Source organism: Cydia fagiglandana, chromosome 2 (assembly GCF_963556715.1).
Source record: "Cydia fagiglandana chromosome 2, ilCydFagi1.1, whole genome shotgun sequence".
Taxonomy (NCBI): domain Eukaryota; kingdom Metazoa; phylum Arthropoda; class Insecta; order Lepidoptera; family Tortricidae; genus Cydia; species Cydia fagiglandana.
In genome coordinates, this window is record NC_085933.1 from 2,380,499 (window position 1) to 2,396,104 (window position 15,606).

Below are 15,606 nucleotides of genomic sequence, written 5' to 3' on the forward strand. Positions count from 1 at the left end.
ATATTCAAAAATAGGCAATTTATTCAATAGTATAATTTTTGAAGTAAACAAAGCACGACTATTTTATTAGATATATAATTTCGAAGATAGGAAATGAGAAACTTGTAAGACTTAATAAATATTAGATTAGCAACAGTAGCGTAGTCAGGTTTGGCAAACACGTGAAATACAAACCTATTATTTCACACGTGTGCGAAAATTTAAATCTACTCTTGTAAAATGGCGACCCCTGTGCCCTCAAAAACGTGCGTCAAAGCCTCATTTAATCGTTTTGAAACAAAATACTTTGCTGAAAAAACATGGTGACGTGGGCATAGAAAAATTAAATCGTTACAAAATGTTAAAATAGGAAAAACCAAATTTAACAATAGGTACAATACAACCCACGCAGGTAGAATGTTTTGCAAAAACAAAGCTTGCTGGCATTAAAGAATACCTAAAGATATTAATGATGAAAATACATTACTCTTCAGTTACCTACCATACATAAAAAGATAGGTAATAAATGGTCAATTACTACGACTTCCTTATGAGGTGATTCTTAAAATAACTCTAATACATGCTATGATGATATGCTGTGCTTTTAAAAAATTTACTACAATTCTTTAAGGAAGGGGAGGAATGGTCAAAAGGACTGAAAAACCTGAGGGAAAGACTTTGTCCCTCGGTTTAGACGCTACTGAGAAATCTAACTGCCGTATTCGAAGTTCAAGATATTCACAAGAGACGACACGTACTAGATCCATTCTAGATACGTTATAGTTTAGATATCAACTAGTTCTCTTTTTCAGCGCAATTTGGGCAACCAATGTCACTTTTACGTTAGATAGAGTAAGATATCTATTAGATGTGAATTGGATCTCTAAGTTATATCCTGTGGAAATCGTTCAAGAGTATCTCCAGAATCGTGCAAATGTCAAATTTGACAGGTGAGATCTTAAACATATCGTTATTGTATCTTGGTGATGTCTAAAAGATATCTAATAGATGTCTATTTCATAATCCGAATCGGGCCCTAATAATATACCCGACTATATTATTTTATGATGCGGTCACGTTATCATTATCACATCGTGACACCGACCATTTTAGTCGTTTCAGTTACAAAAAGAACTCACTTCTTGTCGCTAGGTGACCGCGCAGTGTGAATAGTGTGTGATATCTTAATTGTTTAAAGTATTTTTTTTTATTCGGTTGACTAAAATGACATTTCATAATATGAACATGAAATAACATTCCATAGTATGAAATGTCATTTTAGTCTACGGAAAGAAAAAATAGATTTTAGGACACACTACGTTTCGCAGAATTTGATAATTTATTTAAATTGCACCATAAAGCGGACCACTCCGTTCTTATACGGTAAACTGGTATTACTTCTAGGTTGATTAAATTTATGTGTTGTGACTGGGAGGTCACGTGTTTTGCCTCGTTTTTGTCTCCAAATGGCCTGAATTTGAAAATTTTGCAAAATACGATCATGAATAATCTCAAAACTTAAATAAATAGGTCACATACGAAGAAAAAGTGACCAAGATCTCCAGTGCCCAGAGCTGGAATCGAACCAGAGTCATCTGCTATCGCGGCGGGTGCCTTATCTCCTCGGCGACCCGGGTCACTGTGGCATAGGTCCAATTTTCCAAGTATGTATAACCTACGCTATTTCCTGAGGACACCCCCTGGTCTCAGATAAAAAGAAATCTAATAGTATGAAAAATCTCTTCAGAAAGTTCAGAACCGTATTTATAGCCTAAAAATAAAGAGTAGCAATTAAAAATTGGCAATACTTTAGTGTCGTTCCTTTCAAATCAATCTAAGAAAACGGGATGACACTACAGTATTGCCACTTTTTAATTTCTACTCTTTTTTGTCAGACGATATTTAGGGCGTTATTCATAAATGAATGGTCTAACAAGCCTTTGATAACGCATCATCTCCTGCTTGCCCCACAGGTCCTCCTATACGTTGGTATATGTACTTAGTTGAACTAGTTGAACACCCAGATGTCAGCGTACCTACAGCTCGTATGTGGGATTCTTCCACATGATAATGAAATAGTTGAATTACTCACTGGTAGTGGAAGGGCCCCACCTCTTCCACCCGCATGGTCTTCTCCTTGCCCGACAGGTACTCCGGTACGTTCGTGTAGTTGAACACCCAGATGTCCGCGAACAGCTCGTAAGTGGGATTCTTCCACATGATAACGAAATAGTTGAATTACTCACTGGTAGTGGAAGGGCCCCACCTCCTCCACCCGCATGGTCTTCTCCTTGCCCGACAGGTACTCCGGTACGTTCGTGTAGTTGAACACCCAGATGTCCGCGAACAGCTCGTAAGTGGGATTCTTCCACATGATAACGAAATAGTTGAATTACTCACTGGTAGTGGAAGGGCCCCACCTCCTCCACCCGCATGGTCTTCTCCTTGCCCGACAGGTACTCCGGTACGTTCGTGTAGTTGAACACCCAGATGTCCGCGAACAGCTCGTAAGTGGGATTCTGCCACATGATAATGAAATAGTTGAATTACTCACTGGCAGTGGAAGGGCCCCACCTCCTCCACCCGCATGGTCTTCTCCTTGCCCGACAGGTACTCCGGTACGTTCGTGTAGTTGAACACCCAGATGTCAGCGAACACAGCTCGTAAGTGGGATTCTGCCACATGATAATGAAATAGTTGAATTACTCACTGGTAGTGGAAGGGCCCCACCTCCTCCACCCGCATGGTCTTCTCCTTGCCCGACAGGTACTGCGGTACGTTCGTGTAGTTGAACACCCAGATGTCCGCGAACAGCTCGTACGTGGGTTTCTGCAGCATCTTCATCACGTACGAGTCGTTCTTTATTTGAGTTTTCTGTTGACAAAAATAATCATCTATTAACCTGACAAGAAATTGTAGAAACTTATTGAGGGCGCCACTTCCTAACTGCCACATGTTTGATTAAAATGCTCAAACATGGCAATAATTTAGTATGGAAATTTTGCTGTTATAAAGTTCAAGAACACGTTATTGAACTTGTGTGCTTTAGTTGATTTATATCGACGGGTGGACAAACTTGAAACGTAGAGGCCGCCGTGGCATTTGTCAAGGGTACTGGTGCACTACTGACGTCACACGTTAGATACGTCACGTGAGCGGAGGACTTACGGTGGAATCGCATCTATCAGAATCGAGCCGGATTTTAAATCGCTCGTTAGTTTGAAGGCGCGTATGCATCGGAAACCAGAGGGGCCACAAAAACCGAAAGTCGCAAATTGCGGGGATTTTTCTCTTTTACTCCAATGAAGGCGTTAAGAGTGACAGAGAAAATTGCCCGCAATTTGCGAACTTTGATTTTCGCGGTTATAGCCTAAAGCATGCGCATTGCAGCATGCATCTTCATATCGCCTGTCCGGCTACTAAAATCAAGTTCGCCATAGATTTACTACTCGTAAACTAACGAGCGATTTCTCATTTATATAAAATGCAGCTCGACGCTGATAAATCTCATGTGATTCCACCCTTACAAGTTTTATCAGACCGCTTAAGATGGTCCTCCTATTATCGCCTGTCATGTTAATAAGTACCGTAAAATAACCCAACTATTTATAGACCAGTACTGCAACTATGGTTCATTAGTTTTATACGTAATTTGAGCATACCAAGTTTCATTTTGATCTTGTCTGAGTTTTTTCTCCAATTCAAGTATAAATAAATTACTATAACAATAGTATCCCCATAGTTCGCTGTCCAAAGTATCTGTTACAATTGAATTGTTGTACATATACTACACAGGCACCTACTCGTATAAAGTACAGACATTACTCATTAATGTAATTTTTTCATTCATTCATGATTGATAATTTTGACGCGTAATTTGATCCGATTTTTTGATACTGACTGTATCACCTGATGTTGGTGACTGTACTTTAGTAAATAAATAATTAACTTCTCTACTAGGCTGTTTGTGTTTTGCACGGAACGTCATAGCAAAGATTGGATATCCGGCTATCCTTGACTCGGTTTTGTCTAAGTCCTATTAGGCGAAAATAAATCATAGCAACTAATCAACCTTAAGGTTTAGTAAAGGCCAAAATATGACCTGGCACTCCTTTTCCTCCTCTTTTTAGGTCTTATACCGGGTGTGGCCTGTAATATGAGCAAAAAATTAAACTGTAGGCTGTACTCCTCATACTGACCAACATTTGTTCAGCGGATTTAAAAATAACTTGTGGTTTGATTTTTAATACGACACTTTAAAGTTTATTCTAAGACGCAATGTATTGCGAATTTTGTTATGTTTAAGGCGAGGCGTGACAAGCAACGTCAATCAAAATGATATGGCGTGGCGATGGCGTCCATTGAAAATAATATTTATTTTGTATGAAAAATAGGGAGTCTAAATACTTCATAATTTTTTAAAGTTGTTGAACAAAAGTGTCACCGTTTGAGGAGTCCAATCTATGTTTTCATTATTTGCAGTGATATTACATTTCATGTGATATTACATTTCATGTTACAGGCCACACCCGTTATAAAGGTGCATCCACACCGTAGTTTACTTTGACGACGTAGCTTACTGTTGCTCAGTGTTGCTCCACAAAAGTTAAGTGCGGGGTGGTGTTGATGCACGATAATTTGTCATAAGTACATACAGTCAAGGAATTTAAATTCCGACCCATTTCGTACTTTGTCACAGTGACAACCGTATGAGGTCTCTAGCGGCTTTCATATTGATTGTCACTGTGACAAAGTACGAAATGGGTCGGAATTTAAATTCCTTGACTGTACATGATTAGTTATCAGGGCGTTAGTTACCCGTAGTATTGAGAAAAAAAAAATTGGCTGTCGGTAACGATAACGTCATAAGAAAACATTACCATTACGTTACGTAACGTTACCATGGAGATCTGGCCACAACGTTACCATGGAGATATGTCCACAACGTGCCACGTTTTCGTGCATGCTAGCGGTGTTCATCGATTTATAAGACGTTATCAGGTCAAAAATATGACCAGTCTGTAAATAACATTACTTAATAGCAAGTAGGCAAGTACATAAAATACAAGTGCTCAATCGAAAACTGCAAAAATCTGTAAACTTCACCGAAAGTTGTAAAATTTCGTGATTTAGCGTAATTAAAAAACAGCGTCCTTATTGAGAAGCAAGATTAAACTCGAAACACGGCCTTCTTTTAGTATATAAAGATACTAGACTAGTTACAATCTAGTATTCGCGATGACCTTCACAATTCATAAACAAAATATAAATCGGAAGTGCAAATTATATCTGTCAATGTCAATCTAACAGGTGGATCCACTTTTCGCTTAAGATTATGTCTGGTCGAAATTAGTGAGCTAGTTGCCAGCCCTCCTTGACTTGACTTGTTACAGAATGTTCAACTTGTTACATAGTATTTAATAGGTTAAATCCAAACTTATACACGAATGCCACGAACGACTAATGGAGGTATGTCAGAACAATAAGATCACCTTACAATGGATCAAAGGACACAGTGGATCCCGAGGTAACGACGCCGCGGACGAGCTCGCCAGACAAGGATCGGGTGCGGGGGCGATAGGCCCGGAACCGATCCTCCCGATACCGTTTAGTAAGGTACGCTCAATGCTGCTGGCACGTACAGGGAAACTACACACAGAACACTGGCTAAACCAAACTGGATGCAGACAGGCCAAGCAGGCCATGCCTAGCATGAACGGTAAGCTCACAAGGGCGCTCCTTCAACTAGGAAAGGTTCGACTGAGTATGGTAACCAGTGTCATAACAGGTCATGGACTTTTTAACAAACATCTTTTTATAACAGGTGTCACAGACAGTCCCCTATGCCGTGGATGCATGGAGGAAGAAGAAACAGCCTCTCACGTGGTGTTGGAATGCAGCGGATTGGCCCCATACAGGGCAAAACATCTCGGATCCCCGAGTGACCTCCCCGAGGTCCTACTCAACATCAAAGGTTTGATAGGATTCCTCGAGGAGCTGGGCTGGCAAGACTAGCCCACCCCCTATCACGCAAAATAGGCGCAAGACGTCGAGTTGCGGAAAATCGCCCGAGCTACAATACAATACAATAGATTAAATGTCATGTCGGCTATGCAGTTGCACCTAGAGTTAGACCAAAAAAAGTCTGCAACGATTTTGATAGCATACGCAGTGCCGGTGTTATTTATACGTCATAATTTCATAGAAGTTTTTGATATTTAAAACAACACTTGCACCGCGTCACACTGTGGTATCAATATCGTTGCAGACTTATCTTGGTCTAAAACACTGTCAATGTATAGGATACATGACCCTAAGGGCCGGTACAGACGGTCAGCAACACGACAGCAACTTGTATAGGAACTGCACGCCATACTTGCAGTCGGCGTGCAGTTCCCATACAAATTGCAGTCGGGTTGCAGTCCGTCTGAATCGGCCTTTAAAACTTCAAATAGTTGATTGAAATATGGGGTAAAAATGTGCTCGGACAACTTTTTAATCTCACGAAGGATTCACGAGTTTATCTCGTGATGTCAGATCGGCCATTATTGTGAATTAATTTGTTTAAATAACGTGGCATCGGGCTTTAATCACCCAATTCATTATTAATTTATACCCAAGTATTTGATTTGGAAGTTTAATAGGCCTACCTTAACTAAAAATTTATTCTGTGAAATGAATTACATTATAATAAGTAAGTAGCTATATTTTGTTCGGTATACATTAATTTAAGGTTTGAATTCATGCCGGTTATTACAAGGCGGTTACTTATAGAAAAAAGCTTTTCATTGATGTGACGGAAATGTAAGTAGGTAACTATATTATTACTTTTAGGTTCTTTCATTAAACCCAAAAATCGGTATAAATTACATAGACAAAAGATACATTTATCAACATCGTCATTATCTTATTACGCGTAAGTTTGTCTATGTAATAAGTAGGTACCTGATACTTCAAATCTTGAAAACTGTTGGTTAGATTTTTACTACTGAGAAGTTGTTTGATAAATTTGTGAAGAACTTACAGTAGAGTCTATAGATATAGGTAATTTTATAAGGTTTTTTTAATTTTTTTAAGCATATGAAGCTTATCGCGAGGCCTTTAGCTCACAGAGCATAGTATATTATTTAAAATGTGTTTGTTCTTTGCAAATGTCCTCAAACAGTGGGAATACCGCTAACCCAAAGTCAGCTAAGGCTAAGATGACACAGGTTTCGTTATCTTCAATCTACAGTGACAAGGGCAAAGGCCGCATAGACGGCTAAACTCGAAAACCTCGTAACTCCATTTCAAGCGCATTAGGGATTTGATACCTTAGCCAACAATACTTAAGGTTGCAAACCTTTTAACTCCCAAGTTATGAGGAGGAAGAGTTACGAGGTTTGCGAGTTTAGACGACGAAAATTATGAGAGCTTTTCCTTGTCAAGCTTTATTTGTATGAAGTATGAAGAAGAGGTAATATTTATGTTTATGCTAACCTTATTGTACAAAAGAAAATTTAAACATACAAAAGGGGACGTATTTGCATTGCTGTCATTCATTTGAAAAACATTTTTTGCGTAAATCTGTAAGTTGGTTAAAACATTTATAAATAATTGAATAAAATATGAAAACGTTCAAAATTTCAACGTCGACTTATGGTAGTTTGAGACTGCAATGAGTAGGTATTAGGTTTCATGTTATTTTACCTGCCATCTGAGGACTACCTACTTACAAAAATGTATTCGTATGTCTGGATGTTTTCCTCTGCACTTCTGCAGGTCGCGTGTCTTAACCGATTCTCGTGAAATCTTGTTAGCAGGGTCAGTAGTTAGGTATATAAATTTTTTCCGTCGTTTCGTTTAAACCTACCTAAAGGACTTAAGCGCCAGTCAATGGTACTTAAGACTATTGTGTGCTCGCTGTGATAATGATTCAACGAAGAAATTTTTATTTTTTAAGGTTGGCTTTTTTATTTTTTAGGCGAGATCTACAGCTCACACAGCCACTAGTGTAGAAAGGTGCGAAAACTAGATCCTAAAAAAATCCGTCTGGATAGCAAGAACTCAAAACTGCGAAAGTTCATTATCATAATGACCTAATATTAGAAACCTGAAGACAACTAGGGTCTATGCGGAAAGAGAAGAGTAGTGGAATGTATGGGCCTAATACATTCCACGACTCTTCTCTTTCCGGACGGACTCTCTAGTGTCGGCTAAAAATGTGACGTCCCACGGGTAAAAGTACCTTATGGCGGTTGGCGCTTACGCTATTATTAACGCCGCTCCAATATTATTGCTATGCGACGTAAGCACCAGCCGCCATAAGGTACCTTTTGCCGTGGAACGTCACAAATACCTAACTGACATTGGTGTTTTTCCAATTCACATGTTTTCGTGACATAACTCCGCGAATGTGGTTTTGTATTCGACCTGATATACAACGAAGGCCAAAGACGAGGCTGTAACCTTACAGTCTTCCTTCTATCAATCAATATTTAACACGCTAATATGTACCTAATAGACAATATACCAAAAGTATTTAGGATAGATGGTGTTTAGCAAAACTATGTCAACCCACATTCATCTATTCTTCTTCTATACATATAATAAAGCTGTAGAGGGTAGAAAGTCTGTACATGGAAGATATTTGAAAAAAAGTTGGCTGGGGATACTTAGAATCGATAACAGAACACGTTCCAACAGTTTTTAGAATTTTTGTCTGTTTGTCTGTTTATCTGTTTATCTGTTTATCTGTTTGTCTGTTTATTTGAACGCGCATCACGTGAAAACGGCTAAACGGATTTTGATGCAACCTTTACTAATCTGTCGAGAAAATCTCCGGCCAGGTTATAGGGTATAAAAATTCAACCCTTAAAAGGGGGGGTAGCCACAACACTCGCTTGATTTAAGTTTGCCCCTGAATCTTATGGCGCTACTTAGGAAGGAGGGTCAAACTTTTTTCAAAAATGTGCTACCACTATTGAGTACCCTGGTAAACTAACAGATGGCGCTGAATTTAATACGTAGTGACATGAATAGCCACCGAGGAAGGTTTTTGCCAAATTAGATTTAGATGAGGGGGTACGGACATCAACAAATTAAATTGAATAATTATGTCGATTTAATAATATACAACTAAATTAAACGACAGTAAATTAATTACCCCTCATTGTACAGTGACATCTTTTTCACGACTACCCAAAAAAAGAGAGAGAGAGAGTGTGTATTGTGTTTTCAGCGTTCGTGTTTGTATGTAGGTATATATTTATTTATCTGGGTTTCACTCTCTCTCACTCTTTTGCGGTTCGACGTTAGGTCTTATGCGAGGCCTTCTGCCTTACGGCAAAGTTGATCTTCTGCCTTAATTACACTTGGGCGTGGATCCAAGCTTTCCTCTTTCGCAGCTGCTACTGCCTTGCTCACACTTCGCCAATTCAATTCTCTTGGTCAATTCCAAGCTCTGCTTTCTTGCATCTTTTATGCATGAAAACAACCTCGCTGAAACCCTTAAATATCGAGCCCTATGCGAAGCTAGGCTGATAGAAAACTGTCCCATCCCTTCTTTGTATGAAATCCTGGATTCGCACCTGTTTGGGACTAAAAATAAAATTGCGTTTTTTATATCGAAAAATTTTCGCGCTCGCTTCGCTCGCGTTTTTCATTACTTTCTGAGGTATGATAAAGGTGACATTCGGGTGGCGACTGCAGCAGCATTACTCTGTTGCAACGTTACTGTCAATTTTCGTCATAAAATGATGTGACCGAGTTCCATACTAAAAGTAAAAATGTACAACTGTCTATCATATTGCGTTTTTATATCGAAAAATTTTCGCGCTCGCTTGGCTCGCGTTTTCAATCACTTTCTAAGATATGATAAAGGTGACGTTCGGGTGGCGACTGCAGCAGCATTAATCTGTTACAACGTTACTGCTGCAGCACTGTCAATTTTCGTGATAAAATGATGTGACTGATTTCCATACTAAAAGTAAAAATGTACAATCGTCTATCAAATTGCGTTTTTATATCCAAAAATTTTCGTTTTCAATTACATTCTAACCTAAGATATCATAAAGGTGACATTCGGGTGGCGACTGCAGCAGCATTAGGTATACTCTGTTGCAACATTACTGCTGCGGCACTGTCAATTTTCGAGATAAAATTATGTAACTGATTTCCATTCTCAGCTGTAATGCGGCAATGAACTTCACTCAATTTACCAAAAAAATAATGTAATCTTAATGACCCTAGGGAGAGGGGGCACCATGGTCTAGAAATGCTTAGGGCATCAAAATATCTTAATCCGGCACTGCTTCGGACTTAACCCGACGTACGTGTCGCGCTGTACGCGTTCCAAAGCCGGGCGCCTTCGGCGCCCTCATACTCAAAGCGTCGGGCGTAACCCGACGTACGTGACACGCTGTACGCTTGCCAAAGTTGGGAGCCGGAGGCACCCTCATACTCAAAGCACCGGGCTAAGCCCGACGCACGTGGCGCGCTGAATGCGGTCCAAAGCTAGGCCACTTCGACTTTCTCATACTAAAAGAGTCGGGCGTAGTCGGACTACTACAAATCGCGCTCTAAAAAGTATGAAACAATAAGATAGAATTATTTTAAGAAATTATCATGCAGGAAATTATAAATGTTATAATTTTTTGAATAAAAAAATACAGCGTAATGTAATTTACTATTTTTTATATATTTAGTAGCTTACTGATACAAACCGAATTCCACGCGGGCGGAGCCGCGGGCACAGCTAGTTTTACAATAAAATGTCAACTCAAAAAATTTACGCTCAAAGTCGACATTTTATTGCATAATGTATGTGGGTTGATACATTTTTGCTAAACACCATCATTTTAGGTACTGTTAGTTAATTGGTTTTGCTGGGCATTTTCCACAAATCAACATCCATTGTGGCTAGTGTTTAGGTAATCCCTACCTAATAAGTAAATAAATATGTATAATAGTAGGTAGCTCCGTCTGTCTCCATATCAAACCGCCGAACCGATTTAGATGACATTAAACATGAAACTTGAAAAGGGTACAATCATTAAAACTTTTAGTGAAAATCCAGAGACCTTCGATTTTAAATTCTGACATACAGGAAAATAAATACGTGTTAGTGTAACCAACAAAAAATACCCTTAAATCAGACTTACAAGGATTCTGGAATACATCCAAATATTAAACAGAATATAAAAGAAAACGACGCCGTAAATTTTCCTTATTATTCTGTCAGTCTGAAGGTCTCGTGGATCCTATGATGGATCAAGGAAAGTGGCATTAATCGGTGAGCGCTAAGTGGCGCGTGCGCGGTTTTTCAATGGGGCACCGCGCAGGGTCAGGGACCGGACGTCGTACAGGAAAATCATACGTACACCATCTATGACGTAAGGAGGGCTAATGGAGATGGAGACTGATCGGATTGTCTTTGACTTTGAATTCTAGCGAGTGGTTCTAATTTAAAAGACGCTACACGCGGTTTAGACTTTAGTAAGTAAGTAAATATTCTTTATTGCACCAATAACCATACATCTTACATACATGTAAAATTACAAAGAAATTTTAGTGTTACAATAGAACCCGGTAACAACAGGCGGTCTTATCGCTAAAAAGCGATCTCTTCCAGACAACCTTTGGGCCTAAACTTTAAAGGCAGGTTAGGTAGTAGAAAGAAATAAAATTTGCTTTACTTGCATAATTATGCAATAATTATATCATTGTGCGTATATACTACGAGTAAGACAAACTAACTTTTCTTGCCATAAAAAAAACATACTAAATTGTTGCCATGTTTATAAGCATTATACGTCAAAAATGTGACAGTTACGTAGGAAGTGGCGCCCTCAATAATGTTCTAGAATATCTTGTCAGACTATATGTTTGAGCCGCTAAAAAACAACAAATCATAAGATAAAATTAATAGTTTATTATCAAGAATCCTTATTGAGGACTATTAAAAAGCATTAACTATGCGTTGACACATTTAGCTAACACGCATACATTAACACAATTGATTATACATGATGATCAAACAGTCGATGCATTCTGTTTGCAAACGTGGACCTTGACTTGTTTGGCTTCGATAGATTGATAACAAGGAAACTATTATTGATGTGATACAGTAGACAGAGGAACAAACAGATTTAAAGTTAGCGCCTAAATAAATAATGTTGAGTTAACGATCTGAACGATCATCTAAGTCATCTTTAAACAACAATAAGTTTCGATACAATATAGACACTCATATCTAGAATGAAATAGAGTAAAAAGACAGGTCTTTAAAAGGAGGGGAAGAGCTTCTCCATACAAACGTAGTGACGTAGTTCCCATTTTCCTCTTTGGATATTGACATTATGGAAAATATTTTTACATAACTTGATGTATATTAACTATAGCTATGCCCCTACGTTTGATTTTTTTGATTTTCATCTTAAGAAATAGATTTACGTACATTGTTAACCTTAAAAAAAACTTTATTTAATAATTTGGTAAGGTAAGGTAAAAACGATACTAAACTGCAACCTTAATGAATTGCATGCTAATTGTAAAGTAGCATCCGTGTATTTTTCTTACAAACTTATTTTTTTTCTGTTTAATTCTAAGATGCAAATAAGAATAATATTTTAGCAAACAGAAAAAAAGATAAAAATAAGTCTTCTTTAACCCTTTGTAAGGCATTATGGTGTCAGCTATTGTGCAAAATTGAATCCTATCATTTCGAAAATAAAGTTCAAAATCAGTTGAAAAATATAGAATACTGCCTTATAAATAATAAATTAGGTTTTGTTAGACATTTATCTAAAAAAATTTGCTAATGTTTGTAGAAGGTCATTTCCTTATACGCTAAAAGGTACGTTTCCGAGAGAATACGATGGAAAATAATTATGCACTACATCTGTAACAACTTTTATCAAAACTAAATTACCGTAAAAAGTGCCTACTTCGCTCAAAAATTAAAAAAAATTGTATTTTGTGGTAGTTATATAGGTACATCGTTGATACACATATAGGTATGCCAATTTAAAGTAGTTCATCACTGCTCGTACGTGCTATCATCCTTATATATAAACGCGAGCCGGTTTAACGGTAGACCTAAATGAAATTATGCTCAATCGAAAGAGCTTGAAAAAATATCAATTTTGAATCGAGAACATGTATCCGCAAAATTCGTATTGTCGAGTATTTTGCATTTAAAAGTGAAAAAATTTCGACAAAGAATGCAAATGTTCAATTTGTTGATTGTCATTTGACAGCGTTTGTTGCGTTTAGAAACTGCAAACATGCTTACAAGTTAGGTTGGTCGTTTTTTTTTTTAAATAAAAACCAAGACGAATATTACTGTTTATTTGATGACTCCGGTATGTATAATGGTTATTATTTGCATTAAGTTTCGTTTCATATGGATATGTATACCGGTATAATTATTACATAATTTTTTTTTAAGCCAGAACGTGCGATAGTCTGTTACGGCTTTTAAGACGATTGCAACACTGCCTAGACGTCAAACCATTCGGCTTTGGGGTGTTTTGAATTACTAATTTATTCGAAAATACGTGATAAAAACCTGTTAAATAGTGTATTGTGTGTGTTAACAATAAAAAATAGTCACCGAACATAGTGCAAAGTGCAAACGCCATCGTAACGTAACGAGATTTGAACTTCAAAGCGTTCCATGGGAGTATTGTGTTTAGTATTCAAAAATTCGACCTATGCCGCCGTGGCCCGGTGGCAGAATGGCACAGGCACCTGCGATAGCAGAGGACGCTGCTTTGATTCCAGCCTGGGGCACTGGAGGCCTTGGTCACTTTTTAGGGTTCCATACCCGAAGGGTAAAAACGGGACCCTATTAAATACTAAGACTCTGCTGTCCGTCTGTCTGTCACCAGGCTGTATCTCAAGATCTCATGAACCATGATAACTAGATTAACTAGACAGTTTAAATTTTCACAAATGATGTATTTCTGTTGCCGCTATAACAACAAATGCTAAAAACAAATTAAAGAAATATTTAAGCGGGGCCAATGCAATGCTAGGCTGGATATGACCGATGAAATGAGTAAATTTTTATTAATATGTTTTAATATGACATGTTGGTGGCAAACAAGCATACAAGGCTGTTAATGCCGATGGTAAGTGGGAGTTTAGACTAGACCTCTGCTTCTCCAAGGGACTCGCATTGCTGACCGGTTACAAATCTATTACACTCTTAAAACATTTAAGCGGGGCCAATGCAATGCTAGGCTGGATATGACCGATGAAATTAGTAAATTTTTATTAATATGTTTTTATATGACATGTTGGTGGCAAACAAGCATACAAGGCTGTTAATGCCGATGGTAAGTGGGAGTTTAGACTAGACCTCTGCTTCTCCAAGGGACTCACATTGCTGACCGGTTACAAATCTATTACACTCTTAAAATATTTAAGCGGGGCCAATGCAATGGTAGGCTGGATATGACCGATGAAATGAGTAAATTTTTATTAATATGTTTTTATATGACATGTTGGTGGTAAACAAGCATACAAGGCTGTTAATGCCGATGGTAAGTGGGAGTTTAGACGAGACCTCTGCTTCTCCAAGGGACTCACATTGCTGACCGAGTAAATTTTTATTAATATGTTTTAATATGACATGTTGGTGGCAAATAAGCATACAAGGCTGTTAATGCCGATGGTAAGTGGGAGTTTAGACTAGACCTCTGCTTCTCCAAGGGACTCACGTTGCTGACCGGTTACAAATCTATTACACTCTTAAAATATTTAAGCGGGGCCAATGCAATGCTAGGCTGGATATGACCCTATGAACCTATTAGCGAGTCCGACTCGCACTTGGCCTGTTTTGTCTTAGTAGGTATATGACATTTATTTCAGATGTACTTCATTGTCCGTCTGTCTGTCTCATGAACCGTGATAGGCCTAGGCAGTTGAAATTTTCACAGATAATGTATTTCTGTTGCCGCTATAACAACAAATACTAAAAAGTATGGAACCCTTCGTGCGCGAGTCCGAACCGCACTTGGCCGGTTTTTCTTACAATAGTAGGTATATGACATTTAAGGCTCCGTCACACAGGCGCGTTTGGCGTCGAGCGTGTAGAAAGCCTATTTAAAAAAAACGACTACTGTCACTGCTCTGCAAACAGAATAATAATCACTATCTGTGTAAGATGACAGATGCATTATTGATGGGAATTAAAACTTATTTTTCAGTTTAAATGTTTGTGACTACAATAATAACGATGACACGGCACCAACGCGTAAAACAAATATGTAAACCTATGCCGAAAATCGTGAGTATGTTCAAACCACATAATTGTTTCAACTTTCATTATTGTTTTGTTGTTGATACATAATTTCTCACATAATTTTGTTACTTGGACAAACCTTGCCACAATTGTTGGTTTATGACAATAGTTCCCATTGTATTCCATATGTGAGACCCATTACATGTTACAAAGTTCATAGCTGATAGCGCTGAACGTCTCTTTGGAAGTACTTAAATACATAGAAAACATCCATGACTCGGTAACAAATATCTCGGCTCATCACACAAATAAATGCCCTTACCAGGATTCAAACCCAAGACCTTTGGCTTTATAGGTAAGGTCACCACCCACTAGACCAGACGGGACACAAATTTTAT

General features: G+C 38.2%; 1 protein-coding gene across 1 annotated transcript in view; it reads right to left on the reverse strand.

Moving 5' to 3' along the window:
* Positions 1 to 15,606, reverse strand: part of LOC134674253 (scavenger receptor class B member 1-like) — a 254,420-nt gene that overhangs the window by 214,059 nt on the left and 24,755 nt on the right. The window contains exon 4 of the mRNA XM_063532318.1: positions 2,690 to 2,853. Coding sequence (XP_063388388.1) covers positions 2,690 to 2,853 — 164 coding nt within the window. The remainder of the gene's footprint in view (positions 1 to 2,689; positions 2,854 to 15,606) is intronic.